Below are 15389 nucleotides of genomic sequence, written 5' to 3' on the forward strand. Positions count from 1 at the left end.
TTTGCAGTGCTGTATCATCGACAGCAGCAGTTATTATATAGTACCACTGATGTTATACTATCTGCCTCCCAGAACTTTATAGAAAGCCTGACATCTGGACCTGCCACAAACCATCATTCGGGTTTCCAGTGATGCACACTAGCGCACGGCATGCAGTGATACAATGCATGTAATTCTTGGCAGTTTGTGATATCTGAAAGCAGATTCATCAATTAAACAAGTTGGGAAAGGCTGCACTAATTAATTTTAGCATTCCAAAGAACTGTGCATGATACGCTGACAATCACTCATCCATTTCAACAGAGTTCAACTTTCTTCCACTAAGATTCTTGCGCTCCTTCAGTCTCGCTGTCACTACTTATTAGTTCCATTTCACACTGAGACATACATGTATTTCAATGACATATATGTATTCTCTCACATATTTGCTAGGGATAGTCACCGAAAAACACTAATTACAACTTTAAAGTTGCCAAGCTGGCCTAATACTGTATTTGCAGTTGGCATCTATTCATAGTTACTAATGAACTTATGAATAGAATAGAACTTTTCTATTCTAACAAATAGAAAATTGTTAGTGAAAAAATAAAACACTGGAAAATGTTCTGCCCCACATCATTGCCCCCTGAAAATCTGCTGTGGAGGGTTGGTAAACCTTTGAACAATGTGGCAGGTGGCAAGGGGGGGACTGTAGGAGGAAGAGGGAATTGGCAAAAATCACCCATCCTCCACCAAGGAGCTGTTCTGTTTGTGGAAGAGGAACTTTGGATCCAACACTATATCAGTACTTCTGGAGCAGTATTTGTCCCTCAAACAAAGTCTTGTTCCATGGTAGGAGATTAAGATCTCAGTCAAGCTGGAGTAGCGGCAGAAACTTTTCAGCCCATCACAATTTTTACAACGTAATCTCTTTTGAAAAGAACATCTGAGAGGAAACTATATGAAAAGTAGCTATATGAATTGAGCCTTTGGCTTCACCATGACTTCTGCTCTTAGATTCATACATTCACAAACACAGAGAGATTAAGTTACTTACAGGACTGTTCATCCTTAAAAATAAAATGAAAATAAAAATGGAGGAACAAAGCAAGTAATTCTGTTAGGAGCTAGCATATTTTACATTCTACCTGCACATGCAAAGCCAGAGAAAACTAAAAGCAGGAGAGAATGGGGCTTAGAACCTTTGTACAAGGCATGCTAGAACTTTCCAGATGCAGGGATTTTACACCTGGGAGGAACATTTGATTCATCTTACTTGCCATCTGAGGTGCTACAGTCCTTGTATCGTTTTCAACGTTTTTGAATCAAGTCTAGGAAATCAAAATATGTGATTATGCACGGATACACTCTCAGGCTGAGTATGACCTATGTATGGTTAACTTAAAAGTATGTTTTTCCAGCCTGTTCCAATATCATAACTGTAAGCTCAGGGCCAAACTAGAAAACATGTTTAATGTACCTGGTTTTTGTTATTTAAATAGCAGTCGGTAGTGGAGGGGGAACTGGAATTGGAACTACACCTTGTGGGTAGGGCTTTGTAAAAATCCTTTCCTCCCATGCCAAAGTGGTGATGAAAAATGCCTCATCCTTAACCTGCTATTAGCCACAGCAGGGAACTTCTGAGGCTAATTGGAACCCCCAGATTTGTTGCAGGTGGTGGCGACGGCTGTGTGCCGGTGGAAGCTAATCAGACATGTTAAATATATACTGAGATTTAATGTATCTTCAAGTTTGGCTCTTAAGTCTTTTGTTATGCTTTCTGATTTACCAAGTTTGACAGATCATAGATGGAAAATGTCCTTCAGTAATTTTTAATATATATATGAAGCTTATGGGTCAGGAATCACATAGCCAAGCATTTGCATGGTTGTAGATTTAAATTTTGCTGAAAAGAGGCTGGTATACATGTGCATTCACTACCATGTGGGAACTCTGGGTTTTATGAGGCCAGCATTCCACATGACCCCCTTCTGTAATGTGAATTATTTGTGATGTGAAATAGCTTGCCACATGGAGCAAGCTCCATACCCACGGCATTTAAAGTAGCAGTGCAGAGCAGCTTCCTTGTATAACTTTTTCCCCAAAGCAAGATCCAATAGTTCAGCTCTGTTCGTAGGGCCAGGATCTATTTGTGATCCCAGGCGTCAGAACAGCATAGAAGCTATTTAGTTTGTGAAGAAGTTTATTTGAGTTAAAGGATAAAGATTGGTGGGTCGGTTCTGTGGTCTCTCCCACAAAAATATTTTTGTAAGCCTCCTTGAGAACCTTTTTGGCTAAAGGGCAGGGTAAAAATGCTAAAATAAATTAAAAAAAATGAACTTACCTTGCATTGTTGTTGCACCATTTACTTTTGGAAGAAGATCAATGGGGTGATCTTGAAAGTTTACTTGCTGCTCAGAATGTCCATGATTTATTTCCTACCTTTATTTATGTGATGCGGATGTGTTGTCTTGGGAAAAGAAGACTGTAGGACATTATGCCTTGAGGATAAAGACTAACTACGTTTTCCCTTCCCCCCTTCTCTCATCAACAGCATCAGCAATCCCCGATAATGGGAGGAGGTCCTGTTTAAAGCTGAAAGTCTTTGTACGGCCTGCAAGTAAGTTCTTCAGTTCTTGCTTTAGAGGGTGGCTTTATAGCGCATGCTTTGTTTGGTCTGGTAAACAGCAGTAAAAACCTCTTTTACTCTTAAATCCTGTGTGGTATCTGTTCTATATAGCGGCATTTTTTATTGTTTTCACCATATCTTTTTTATCATTTTTCACAAAGCTTTTTCTTATTTGTTTTAAATACATAGCAGTTGCTAACTTGTTGTTTCTTAGACTGTTGTACAAAAAGACAATTATTGTGGCATTTGGAAGTGTGCCACAGCTAAGATATAAATTCATACATATAATAGAAATAGAAATCAGATAGAACAACAACAACAACAAAAAAGGGAAATGGGGAATTTAAGGGTGTCTCACTAACATATTTGGCTGTTATCTCTATTTTTGTTATAGACAACTGTATGAAAACTATAGGTGTTCATGATCGTGTTTTCGATGTTAACGACAAAGTAGAAAATTCATTAGAACCAGCAGGTTAGTATGCTTAGAGAATCTCTTTTAACAAATGCCTCTATCCCTCTGGTGCTTTTGCTTCTCCTTCCCCTCAATCTCTCTGCATGATTTGCATGGTAAAATGACTCTGCTTTTACTCATTTCTCGCAGTGCTAGCTAATATTGCTTATGGTATATCTCATTTGCTAGTGCTAGTATTCTCTTGTAACAGATGGGAAGCAAAGTATGCTTTTTTCCATGACAACTTATTTACTCAAACATGGCATTCCAAATTTTAAAATTTAGTAGTTATTCCGTCCCCATACCCACCCCATTTTTATAGTAAGTTGCCGCACCACAGTATCCATTCAGGAGGTAAATGCTTAAGAAAGAAAATGTATATTATTATTATTATTATTATTATTATTATTATTATTTATTTATATAGCACCATCAGTGTACATGGTGCTGTAATACTTCAGATATTGTTAATTTACATGTTTACTGTATGCACATGAAAGCATTTAAACAAGTGGTTGTCCTCTCCATAATACATAGCTGATGAGACAGTGGCTTGATTTACACAACATGACAACCCACACTTGAGTATGGGGTGAATGTGTGTTGTTGCTGAACTATGGGTGGTTATTGAAATGTGGGTTGTGGTGTTGTGTGAACCCAGTCACACTAACAAACCATGGTTTGTTAATCATAAATAACCCATAGTTCACAACCAACAACAAACCATGGGTTCTCTTTGTAGGTTGTTCATGTTTACAAACCATGGATGTTAGCATGGCTGATTTAAACAACTTAACAACCCATGGTTTAACAACAATTCATGATTCAACAACTCACAGTCAACCTTGAGTGTAGTTGTCATGTCGTGTGAACCCAGCCAGTGTTTTCCTAAATAATACTATTTTCCAACTGATGGACAGAATATTATATTATTGAACTGCCTTTGCAAAAATGTCAGCTTGATCTCTGTGTTAGAGCAAATATCCAGTAAGTCCTTGTGAGTAAAATAAAAATTATTGCAGGCTTTAAAGTGGGAACATATTGCTTTTTTACCAGTTATTATTCTCTGTCCTTCTGTACTTTTAAACTAATATCACATGTGAAAGCCGCTTATAGGGTTCATGCAGATCCCTGTAAAATACCTAATCAAATATGTCTTACTATATATATTAATGTTCAGGCTGATTTTGGGGGGATAAGTAAGTTTGCTTTCAAAGACTGACTGTACTTCAAATGCTTACATAAATATGAATAAGATATACACACATTTGGACATTTGGCTATGCAAATTCAGAGTGTGATTTTGCCAGTTAAACACAGTGGAATTCAGCACATACCCAACTGTCCCCCACTGAAATCAGTGGAACTTAAATCTCCATCATTTTAGCTGGTTTGTGCTCATTAGAATATGTATTGGTATGTATGTTCAATGTGTATATGGATTCAAATATGCACACTGCTAACTGACTGTTTACAAGTAAATAGGGGTGTGCACTTCGCTCTGGAATTATCTGGTAACCGCGAAAATCCGCAGAGCATTCGATCTTCCAGAGCAGAGATTGGCTGCTTCCAAACCCATTGAATACTCTCAGAGCAGAGACGTGCCCAGTCGGAGCTTCTAAAGTCTCCGGAATTAACCTGCTCGCTCTCTCTCTCTCTGTGTATGTGTTTGTGTGTATCTCCATGTTTAGAAGACAGTGAGTGGGGTGAGGGGTAGTTCATATTGACTTCAGTGGCTAACCACTGTTGTAAACCGCCCAAATGTTGTAAACCGCCCAGAGAGCTTCGGCTGTGGGGCGGTATATAAATGTAATTAAATAAATAAATAAATAAATAACCAATAGGAATGGCCGCAGCAGTGTTTTCCTCCAATCACAGTGTTCAAGAAAATGGGAAACACTAACTGGTGGCTGCTGAGAGGGAGCGCATCACGTTTCTGCTCAGACTCAGAGAATTCAATAATCATTCACATTTCCACAGTGTAAAGTGCTGCTGGGATGGCTGGTGAGTGAGAAGGAAGCCTCTAAACCTGAGGAAAGCACAGTCAGGCTTTGTTTCAGTGCCTGGGTGTGTGTGTGGGGGGGGGGGATTTCGTCCAATAGATCAGGAGGGCACCAGGTTGGAGAAGGCTGGAGTGGGGATTTTTTTTAAAAAAAAAATCCTAAAAAAGCAAAGCATAAACTGAACTAATTCAAACTTCGTGGAGCTAAAGCATTCCTTAAGAGCTATCATCTTGCCATGTTTCATCTGTTTATCTGTAAAAATTACACAGATGTAAGCATTTTGTTAATTTCCATTTAAAAATTCCTATAAAATCAAAGCATGAACCTATTTGATTCAAACTTGGTGGGGCTAAAGTTCTCCTTAATAGCTATCACTGTGCCAAGTTTTATGTCTTTATCTTTAAAATCGAGGGAGCTGTAAGCATTTTTGTTAATACCAGTTACCCATATACTGAACGGTTCTTCAAGGGTAATTTGAGGGGGGAGGGGCTCTTAAATTGAGGCAGAGAATCACCTCTATGGAGCTCCAGATTGAATTTTGAGGCAGATAAGACCCACTTTGCACACCCCTACAAGTAAACATGTTTTACAAATAATTACTTGCAAATACATTTATTTTTGCAAGCCGGTCTGCAATAAGATTTCCCTTTTAGGTTATTTCAAAGGATTCTTGTGAACTAAGCAATGTTCCCAGTTCTGGGTTTTTTTAGTGAAATGCTAAGGGAATTTTAAATGCTAAACTGACTGCATAATATGTATATAGACATTGCTTCTACTTAAGCAGCTTTCGGCATTGTTCAACAAATACAGAATCTTTGGGGGAGCATATATGAGTATTTGTTATTTGTATTCAAGCCTGTGGGATAGAAAATAACTTTTGCTACACTTGAGTATAGTCTTGTCCTGACACGTGATTTTGCTTCGGTTTTCCTGCATAATTGCTGTTTTGTATAAAAGAAGTGTATTCTTATGCTGTGGGATTGGGAACGTTTCTTCCTCCTATCATAAAGAATGGATGAAGGGTCAACTGTTAATACTGAAAGTTTGTCTTTAAGGCCCATTGCCCTTAATTAGTGTTAGGAGGTAAGGAGTGTGCCATGGGATTATGCATTCCTTTCTGCCAGCCTTTCTTTCTTGCATGTGATTTCCCCCCCCCCTTTTGTCTTTAACCACAATTAATGCTAACCAGGATTGCCTCTTAATCATGATTTACTAAGCAGTTTCTCCTTGATTAAAGCTGATGCTGAATTAAGCTTAAACCATAGATAAGGAAGGAAGAGACTTTTGCATATGATGGGGAGAACTTGGGAACTGTTACATCCACAGAGTCCCAAATCCTGCTGCCATGCATTTGGATAAAGATGTTATGTCAAAAACAATGGGTTGGATCCAGACTTAGTCATGTTTAGTGTAGACCCATTGAAATCTATGGAACTTAAGTTAGTTATGTTGAAAAAACCAATCCAGTTCAACTTAAGAGCAATTACTATCAGTAACACAAACTACATATATATGTTTCCATAGAGGTGTTGAACAGCTGCAAATCCTACTATTTTCAACTGCAGCAGTGGGAATTCTCCTTTTCTGATTGCGAAGATTCTAAAAGAGCTTAGGAATATCTTTTAGAGAAGAAGAGCAGAAAAACTAAGTTCCTGAGTCACTATAGTGTAATGTCTAGACACAATTTAAAGCAGCCGTTGGCCATGCTGACTGGAATTGATGAGAGTACAGTTCAACACATCTGGAGGTGGGGGACCAGTTTGGGGAGGCTGATCTAAAGTGTTAGTGGAGTGAAAAGAAATGTCTAAAAATAAAATGCAATCAGGGCTTCTTCTTTGTATGAGAGAGCTCTCATGCAGTCAAAGCTTTCTTCTGAAGTTTGATGATAGGTCACCTACACCTTTGTACCCCATTTGCTTATAGAGAGATGCAGCCAACTTTGGAGTTAATAGGGAAGCCCATTTGCAGGTGAGCACATTACAGCATATACAAAAATTTAGACTAGAGCTAGCTCCCACCTTTGAAACCAGAGCACTTTCAACAAGGTTACATAAGCAAATACTTGATAATAATTCCCAGATTTCTAACAGCTTTCTGTTAACATGCTGCTTCATTAACAGGTACAGTTCTGCTAAATTTTATTGCATGCTGTCTAAACTGTACTAATATCCTAGCTTTGTAGTTTATATGTCTGATTTGTATGCTCTCAAGTTGTCTTTTACAAAAGGATGTCTGGTGGGGACAATTCAGGCACTTGCCCATCAGTTACATTTGTTATTAATTTATTTTATAGACATTTATATTCCCCCTTTCCACCAACGTAGGTCTCCAGTAGTTTACAGCAATTTTTTAAAAGTAGAGATGTGACTATCCAGGGAGGGAAAGGAACCATTTAGGGTGAAAAACTGGGGTTTTGACATTTTGTTTTCATGGACTTCTTTTAAATGGAAAAACTGAACAATTTTAGATTATGAAATATGTTCTTTTAAAATTATGAATATTTTTTAAAGACAAAATATTCATATAGTGCCACTCAGCCTTTACTACTTCAAAATATGTAATAGGAAGACTAGAGAAGTACAATTTCTGGAAACTTTGAAGCTAGAATCTTCAGAATCTCTGGTCCCAGACCACATAGTACTTTATATTTCAAAACTAACTCTTTGAATTGTGTCCGCAAATGCATTGGTAGCCAATACAGCTCTTTATGGACTGGCATGATGCAACATATTCTGGGCTATGTTTGCAGACACTCTTTGTAGGCAATCCCACATTTAATTTGGCTATTACTGAAGTGAAGTACTAATCTAATTTGGATGTTACCAAAGATTGGGTAACTGTTATAATATCAGATTTTCTCAGCAAGGGTCACAGATGGCACAGCAAACAATGTTGGTGAAAGGCTCTTTGAACCACAAGTGCCACTTAACCATCACTCTCTTAAACCTGCTAACCACTGCTTAATAATTTGGCGTTCACTTACTTGATGGTTCCACACTTTTGTGTCTATAATAGAAGACAAGAAAAAAACAGATTTTTGTTTTTATTTCTACAGTTTTGGTTTTCAGAAAGTGTCTGCACCAGTGCAGCCAGGCCTAATACACCATGCTACCATTGCAATAATGGTGTTAAAGTTTATGATCAGAGACTAAATGCATTTAATTGATATATTTATGCACCTTAATGCCTTTATACTTGGGTTTTAGCAATAATCGAGTTTCGTTACAACACGTTTTAATTATCCTACTGATAATGCCTAATTTCTGTTGATTTTATTGGCAACTGTAGCCAGGTTCCAACGTGCTACTTTAGATCTCCCTCAAAGCTTGGACATGACCACTGGGATGTTTGCTGTTTTTAGGTGTTTAGTCATGTACCCTGGATGTAGAAGGTGGGGCAGGACTGTTGTTGTTATTACTGTTGTATTATTTCTGCTACACCTAGTGAAATCAAATAGATTTGCAAGAATCAGTATTGTATTGGTTTTTCCTGTTTTGATTTCCAGCAACAATGTTATAAAAACATTGAGCTGGGCTGGAAGTCATAGGGAACCTTGCATGAAGTTTCTTGCATGAAGTGGACTATCCACAAAACTAACTACAGTTTTGTATGTAAGAGGGAACTGTGGCCAGTTTAAAACCAGAAGTGAGAGCTTATGATCTCTTCCTCATGGCCATTCAAAGGAAGGGGGAGTTAGAGTGCTGAGCCCAAAGGAAAGCATGGTTCCATTCCATTCAAACCAGCTGTTTATCTCTTCTGTGTCAATTGATTTCATTCTGCCTCCTGAAGGCTGAGTCGTGAGAGTACATAGGAAACGAAGTTCTTTAATTCATTCATTTTTTCGCATTTCAAATTCACAACTTGACAACCGAAAAATATAAAATTTAAAATATAAAATTTTAAAGTTATTTAAAACAGCTAAAAACACTTACAATAAGATAGCAGGACTTGACAAAACAACTGACAATTAAAAACCCATCATATACCATCAAATGCCTTGGAGTAGAGGAATATCTTAAGCGCGCACCAAAAAGATAAGAGTGTTGGTGCCAGGCAGTCTTCAGTGGGCAGACATTGAATTGGAGAGCTAACACTGAGAAGGCCCTCTGCCTTCTTGCCACCCTCCTAGCTCCCTCAGAGGAGGCACTTGGAGGTGAGAGCATCAGATGATGAGTGTTGTATATGAGTAGTTTCATATGAAGAGAGCTGCTCTTCAGGTATTGTGGTCCTGAACCTTGTAAGACTTTATACGTCAAAACCAGCACTTTGAATTGGGCTCAGAAACATTCAGGCAGCCAGTGAAAGCAGGATAGTCCTCTTGGTTCCTGTTGTCTATCTGGCCACCACATTTTTCATAAGCTGCATCTTCTGAACTGTCTTCAATGGCAGCCCGACATAGAACACATTGCAGTTATCTGACATGGAGATTACCAGAACATAGACTACTGAAGCGAGGTTATTCCTGCCCAGAAGGAGGCATAGCTGGGCTGCTAATTGAAGCCTGTAGAAGGCATTCAGTGCCACTGAGGCCACCTGAGCCTCAAGTGACAGTGATGACTCCAGGAGGAGCCCCAAGCTATGAATCTGCTCCTTCAGGGGGAGTGCAACCCTATCCAGAACAGGTTGAAGATCCTCCATGCAGTCTGAAGGACCACCCACTAACAGCATCTCAGTCTTGGCTGATTGAGCTTCAGTTTAGAAGCCCTCATCTGGTTCATTGTTGCAGCCAGCCACTGATCTTGCACATCCACAGCTTCACCTGATAAGGATGAAAAGAAGAAATAGAGCTACATGTCATCATCATACTGATGGAAGCACACTCCAAAACTCCTGATGACTCTGCTCAATGGTTTCATGTAGATGTTAAATAGCATGGGGGACAAAATGCCACCTACAGACCCTCATACTGGAGGATCCATGGTGCCAAGCAATATTGCCCAAATACTACCTTGTGGAGACATTATCCAAGTAGGAGTGACACTATTTATTTAATTTATTGAAAACATGTCTTAGCTGTCTTTCAGGGCAGAAGCCCTCCCAAGGCTGCTTACACCCATACACTACTGAGAGCAATACCTCCCTTTCCCAACTCAGACAATTGCCCCAGAAGGATATTATGGTCAATAGTATCAAAAGTCATAGAGAGATCAAGGAGAACCAACAGGGTCACACTCCCCCTGGATGTCCCACAGTCTGGGGGATCTTCCCCATATATGGCTTGCCCTCCACCCAACACCATATCTCTCTACCCGTAACCACACTAACTGGGTCCCCCAACTTAGCCCCATATTATCTCTCCCAGGAACATGATCAGGTCCTCAAAGATAAGCCAGCACATACATCCTCTACAAGGACCTTAAGAACCAGGCAACCAATGTAAGAGGGGTGGCATCTCTCCCAAAGCAATTCTCCTTTCATTTCTCCCAAAGCAACTCCCCTCAAAGGGATAACTCCTTTGGTGCTGCCCATTAGGTGGTGGTCCTGCCTCCAGACAGCCACCTTTTATGATGCAGATCCAGAAGGCCAATGCGAGCTACGTCACAGGGAGTCTCCTTTTAAAGCCATCCAAATTGGTGGCCATCACTACATCTTGTGGTAGTGAGTTCCATAATTTAACTATGCGCTGTGTGAAGAAGAGCAACCCAGAAGGTTGTAGCAGTAATTGTCCAATCACAAATATCCCCTTTTGAGACAAAGAGCTGGAGTGGCTGTTGGTGGTTTAACTCCAGGCCCTGGGCTCTCATGGATGTAATGGATTATCTAGTACCATATCAATCCAGTTTTGGCAATGAAACAGCCTTTGTCCCATTTATCTGGAGATAGACAGGGCAAGAGTGGCCCTGTTAATACTTCATCTCTTAGTGGTTTTCTTAGAATCATAGAATAGTAGAGTTGGAAGGGGCCTACAAGGCCATCGAGTCCAACCCCCTGCTCAATGCAGGGATCCACCCTAAAGCATACATGACAGATGGTTGTCCAGCTGCCTCTTGAATGCCTCCAGAATGGGAGGCATTATTTATTTGTAATACATCTATACCTCTTAATATAATAAAATCCCTAAGTGGTTCACATATGAAGATTAACATCACATTTAAAATACATTATTAAAAGCAATTCCAATTATAATAATGGTACAGAGCAATACAGAAAGCAGTGAAATAGAGAAGCATGATTAATTACAATTAATTACAAGCCAGAGAAAGCCTGGCTTTCCAGGGCTTGACACCATCAAGCATGGTATCCTCCTGGACCTACTCTGTGGGTTGAAGGTGGGATGCGCAATAGATTGGTTTCTCTCCTATCTATATGGTCAGTTCTATCTATATGGTCATTGGAGAAGGGGGGACTCCTCTTCAATCTTGTGGACCTTTTTTATGAGGTTCTACAACAATCCGTCTTACATGAAGCCATTATATGAAGCCTCTGAGTGAGGTCATCCAGGAATTTGGGATGAAGTGCTATTAGTATTTTGATGACACCAAGCTCTATTTATATGAGTCTGCAGAAGTGTTGAACCAGTACTTGGATGTGGTAATGGGCTGGATGAGGAGCAACATATTAAAGTGGAATTCTGATAAGACATACTATGGTTGGATGGTTCTTGGGGCCAAAAAAGAAGCGTTTTTCCTGTTTTGTATAAGGTTGTGCTCCCCTTGAAAGAGTTGGTGCACTGTTTGGGTTAATACTAGATCCTGCCTTGACAATAGAGGCCCATGTGGCCTCAGTGATACAGTGTGTCTTTTGCTAGTTTCAGGTATTTCACCAGTTGCAGCTAGGCTGGCCATGTTAGTCCACATTGTAACCTCCCAATTAGCCCCATGTATGCACTGTGTTATACATGGGGCTACCCTTGATAGAGCACATGCTCTATCTACATCTGACAGAAGTAGCTTCAGTATGGCTGCCAGAGTTTTGGCTGCTACAGCCAAGTTTATGCATATTGCACCAGTTTTAAAAGAACTTCACTGGCTCGGTGTTTGCTTCGGGACCCAATTCAAGTACCTGCTTTAAACCCTATATGGCTTGGAACCCAACCATTTAAATGCGCTCCTCTTTCCATACCAGCCTGCCCATGAGTTAAGCTCTAGTGCCCTGAGGTAAGTTACATGTCAATAAAGGAAAAGGCTTTTTCTTTAATGAGATTTTTTTTAAATAAAAAAATTAAAGTTTGCCATGGATCAAATGTGTCTATATTGTGAGCTATTGCTGTTTCTAAAGCCCACATGACAGTGTGAAATCTGGTTTTCTATATATTACAGAAGGAGCTGAAATGCGCTTGCGGCATAATCATGAGAGCTCACTAAGAAGGCTCATTCATTAGAATGTATGTTTTCTGTTTGAACAGATGATACCGTACATGAGTCAGCCGAGCCATCCCGTGGTGAGAATGCAGCGCAGACACCAAGGATATCCAGTCGGCTTTTGGCAACCCTACTGTTTCTCCTGGCAATGCTTTTGACGTTATAGCACATATTCTAGCAACCTGTCACAGACAACATCAGGGTCTTGGAACATCAAAGATCCCCTTAACTGCTCATCCCAAGAACGGGACTTTGTATTGGTTTTGCAGATGTTGGTTTGTTTTCCTCCCCCAGGCTCCTCCCCTTCTTCCTCTGCAACCTGAACTATGAGCAAAACTTGAAGAGGCACAGCTAGCCCTCTTCCCACTCCCAGTCTTTCCCCTAGCTTTCCTTGACCCCTTCTAAAATAAAAGGACTCCAAATGAAAATGCCAAATTTCAATATTGACACTAGTGATTCTTACTTTCCTCTGCAGCGTCTCTTATGATACAACCTCCGTTAGCTTGCTGGGCCATCTGTATGTGGAGAAGGAAGAATAGTAGCAGATGCAGTCAGCTGGAGGATAAGGAAGTTGTTTGGAAAACCAAGAGGAGTTTTTACTCTCTCCAATCCAATATTTATTCCTCATTCAGCACTGTAAGATGATCGTGCAAGGCATTGTGTCACCATGTCAGGACTGGAGGGGAGATATTAAGAATAGATATAGCATAACACCATTTCCTCCAGGACTTTCTTCATGAACAGGATTCTCAGAGGAAAGAGATACTGTTTTATATCCAACTGCCTTGAAAGATCCTTGACAATAGAATTTGTGCTCCACAACAGAAACAATGTCATTAGGGGAGAAGAGAGTGACTACTGAGGAGTTTTAGCACACAAGCAAGGTCAGAGTTAGGAAGCTACGCTGGGGTGTGAGTGCCTCTATTATCTCTCTAAGTGGATAGTGCACACCAGATTATTTTTTTCTTTTGAAACAGATCACCATGGTGCTACAATGATTTTTCTTCAAATGCAAAGAGGCATTTTCTGTACTTTTTTTCCTCTTTTTTGTGTGAATAAAGTGACCTTTCCCAAGGCTGACTTACTAGCTGATAGCCTTGGATACCATTCTGGGTGATGATGCATGCTAGGATGATAAGAACACTGGGTGGAGTAAACCTGGTCAGCGATACAGAATCCCCAGGGTGCTCATGATTTGCCTCCCTTGAAAGTTTGGCAACCATTGGAGTAAACTGCAGCCAGAAAGGGACCAGGACAGTTGTCATAGATTGGGGCGGGGGAGGCTAAGAACAAAAAGAATAAGAAAAATATGTTGAACTCTGGAGTGATTTCAGGCATTGGTTTTATACCTCTCTTCCTTTCCAACCAAGTTGAAAAGTAGAGGAAATGTCTTTATCAGCAGGAGATAAACTAGATGGACTCCCAAAGACCTTTAACTTTTCTTTTCTTTTCTTTTTTGAAAACCCACTAGAATAGAAAATACATTATTTAGATTATGCTGAAAATAAGTATATATGCTTGTCCTATTTAAAGATGATAAAAAGTGATAACTTTTGGCAGTTAAGAACATGGGGTGCTGCCTTGCTTGGTTGAAATCGGGGCAACTCCGTAGGCATCTGAACTATGTTAGGGCCTCATAAACCACTTACCAGGAAATGCCTTCCTTGCGGGGCTCCATTGGCTTAGGCAGGCCTGAATATTGACTTGCAAGAGACTGGGTAAATGAGAGAGACCCTGAGAACAACTATTTTGGAAAGATAGCTTTCCACCAAATTATTGAGAACAAAGCCTTACAAGAATGGGGTTAGATTTCACTGGATTCTTACAAAATAATAAAAGTATAATTTAATCTTAAACCATGATGCAAATAGACAGCATTTTGTGAATGTCTTTTTGTTTTATGAGAAGAAATAGTTTTTTAAAAAACTGAAGATTCAGAATGCAAAAATATCAGAAAGGAAAAAGTAAATTTAAGGTACTCTGGGCTTGCCTGATACCGTACAGTATGGGCTGCATTTGAATGCACAGAGATGTCTAATATTGCACACAAACAAAAAACGTCACAGCCTAGGTTGAAGGATGACACTTTCCCCACAGTACAATAAATACATCTTCTCTGTATGGTCACATGTAGCTAGGAATGGCAGTGCACAATGTCACTAGTTATTACCTTGAAAATGGCGAACAAAGCAAAGACAGTTTTGCACACCAGATAATGTCGCTGAGAAGGTTCTACACCAACTGCAAACATGAGTCGGACTAATTTGATGTCCTAACAAGCGATTTTCCATAATTCATCAATAAATAAAGACTGGACTCACTTCTGTCTCAAGAGCACGCTTTTTAAAAAACACAAGTTTTCATCACAGTGAATTCAACCCTTCGCTTTGCCACAGTGTCAATGCTAATCTAATGAATAAAAGCAACACTGTATCATGCTCAAGAGGCTAATTGCTGCACTGCATCAAATGCAAGCCTTGTGGGCAGTAAGTTTACAGGACCTCCACTTCGGATACTTGACCGCATCAGGCAATCTCAGTCATATCAAGCAAGCAATGTCTGACAGTTTTTGAATCTCGTGTGTGTGTGTGTGTGTGTGTGTGTGTGTGTGTGTGTGTGTGTGTGTGTGTGTGAGAGTGAGTGAGTGTATGTGAGAGAGAGAGAGAGAGAGAGTGTATGTGAGAGAGAGAGAGAGAAAGGAAAGAAAGAAAGAAAGATCTCGACGTCTTGGAAAAGATGTCAGTGTGAAAGTTTACAGCCCTTGTCCCCCAGCGTGAAGTCTGAAGAACAAAATTCCGCCACAGTGGCCCCTCAACCCAAGCAAGTCTGCCCTGTGTCATCCACTCCTGGTTTGCCAAGGGCTTTGCAAAGGGTGGCAGGGAAATAAGGATTGATCTGTTTGGTGGATACTGTGTATCCTTTAATAGACAACAAGGTAACATTTCGTGTTAGTTTAGAAATATTGTTTTGTACTGTACTTTCTTGGATGGCGAAGGAAAGACAAGTTAAAACAAAAGAAAAAT

General features: G+C 39.9%; 1 protein-coding gene across 2 annotated transcripts in view; it reads left to right on the forward strand.

Annotated features, from left to right (window-relative positions):
* The window catches only part of EFNA5 (ephrin A5), a 239034-nt gene extending 224000 nt beyond the window's left edge, over positions 1 to 15034 (forward strand). The window contains exons 3-5 of one of the 2 annotated variants that reach the window (XM_063129546.1): positions 2534 to 2599; positions 3003 to 3083; positions 12411 to 15034. In XM_063129546.1, the coding sequence (XP_062985616.1) occupies positions 2534 to 2599; positions 3003 to 3083; positions 12411 to 12532 (269 nt within the window). In that variant the 3' untranslated portion in view covers positions 12533 to 15034. The remainder of the gene's footprint in view (positions 1 to 2533; positions 2600 to 3002; positions 3084 to 12410) is intronic. The other variant, XM_063129547.1, reaches the window with a different exon arrangement.
* Positions 15035 to 15389: the final 355 nt, after the last annotated feature.

Source organism: Elgaria multicarinata, chromosome 6, assembly GCF_023053635.1.
Source record: "Elgaria multicarinata webbii isolate HBS135686 ecotype San Diego chromosome 6, rElgMul1.1.pri, whole genome shotgun sequence".
In the NCBI taxonomy this organism is placed as follows: domain Eukaryota; kingdom Metazoa; phylum Chordata; class Lepidosauria; order Squamata; family Anguidae; genus Elgaria; species Elgaria multicarinata.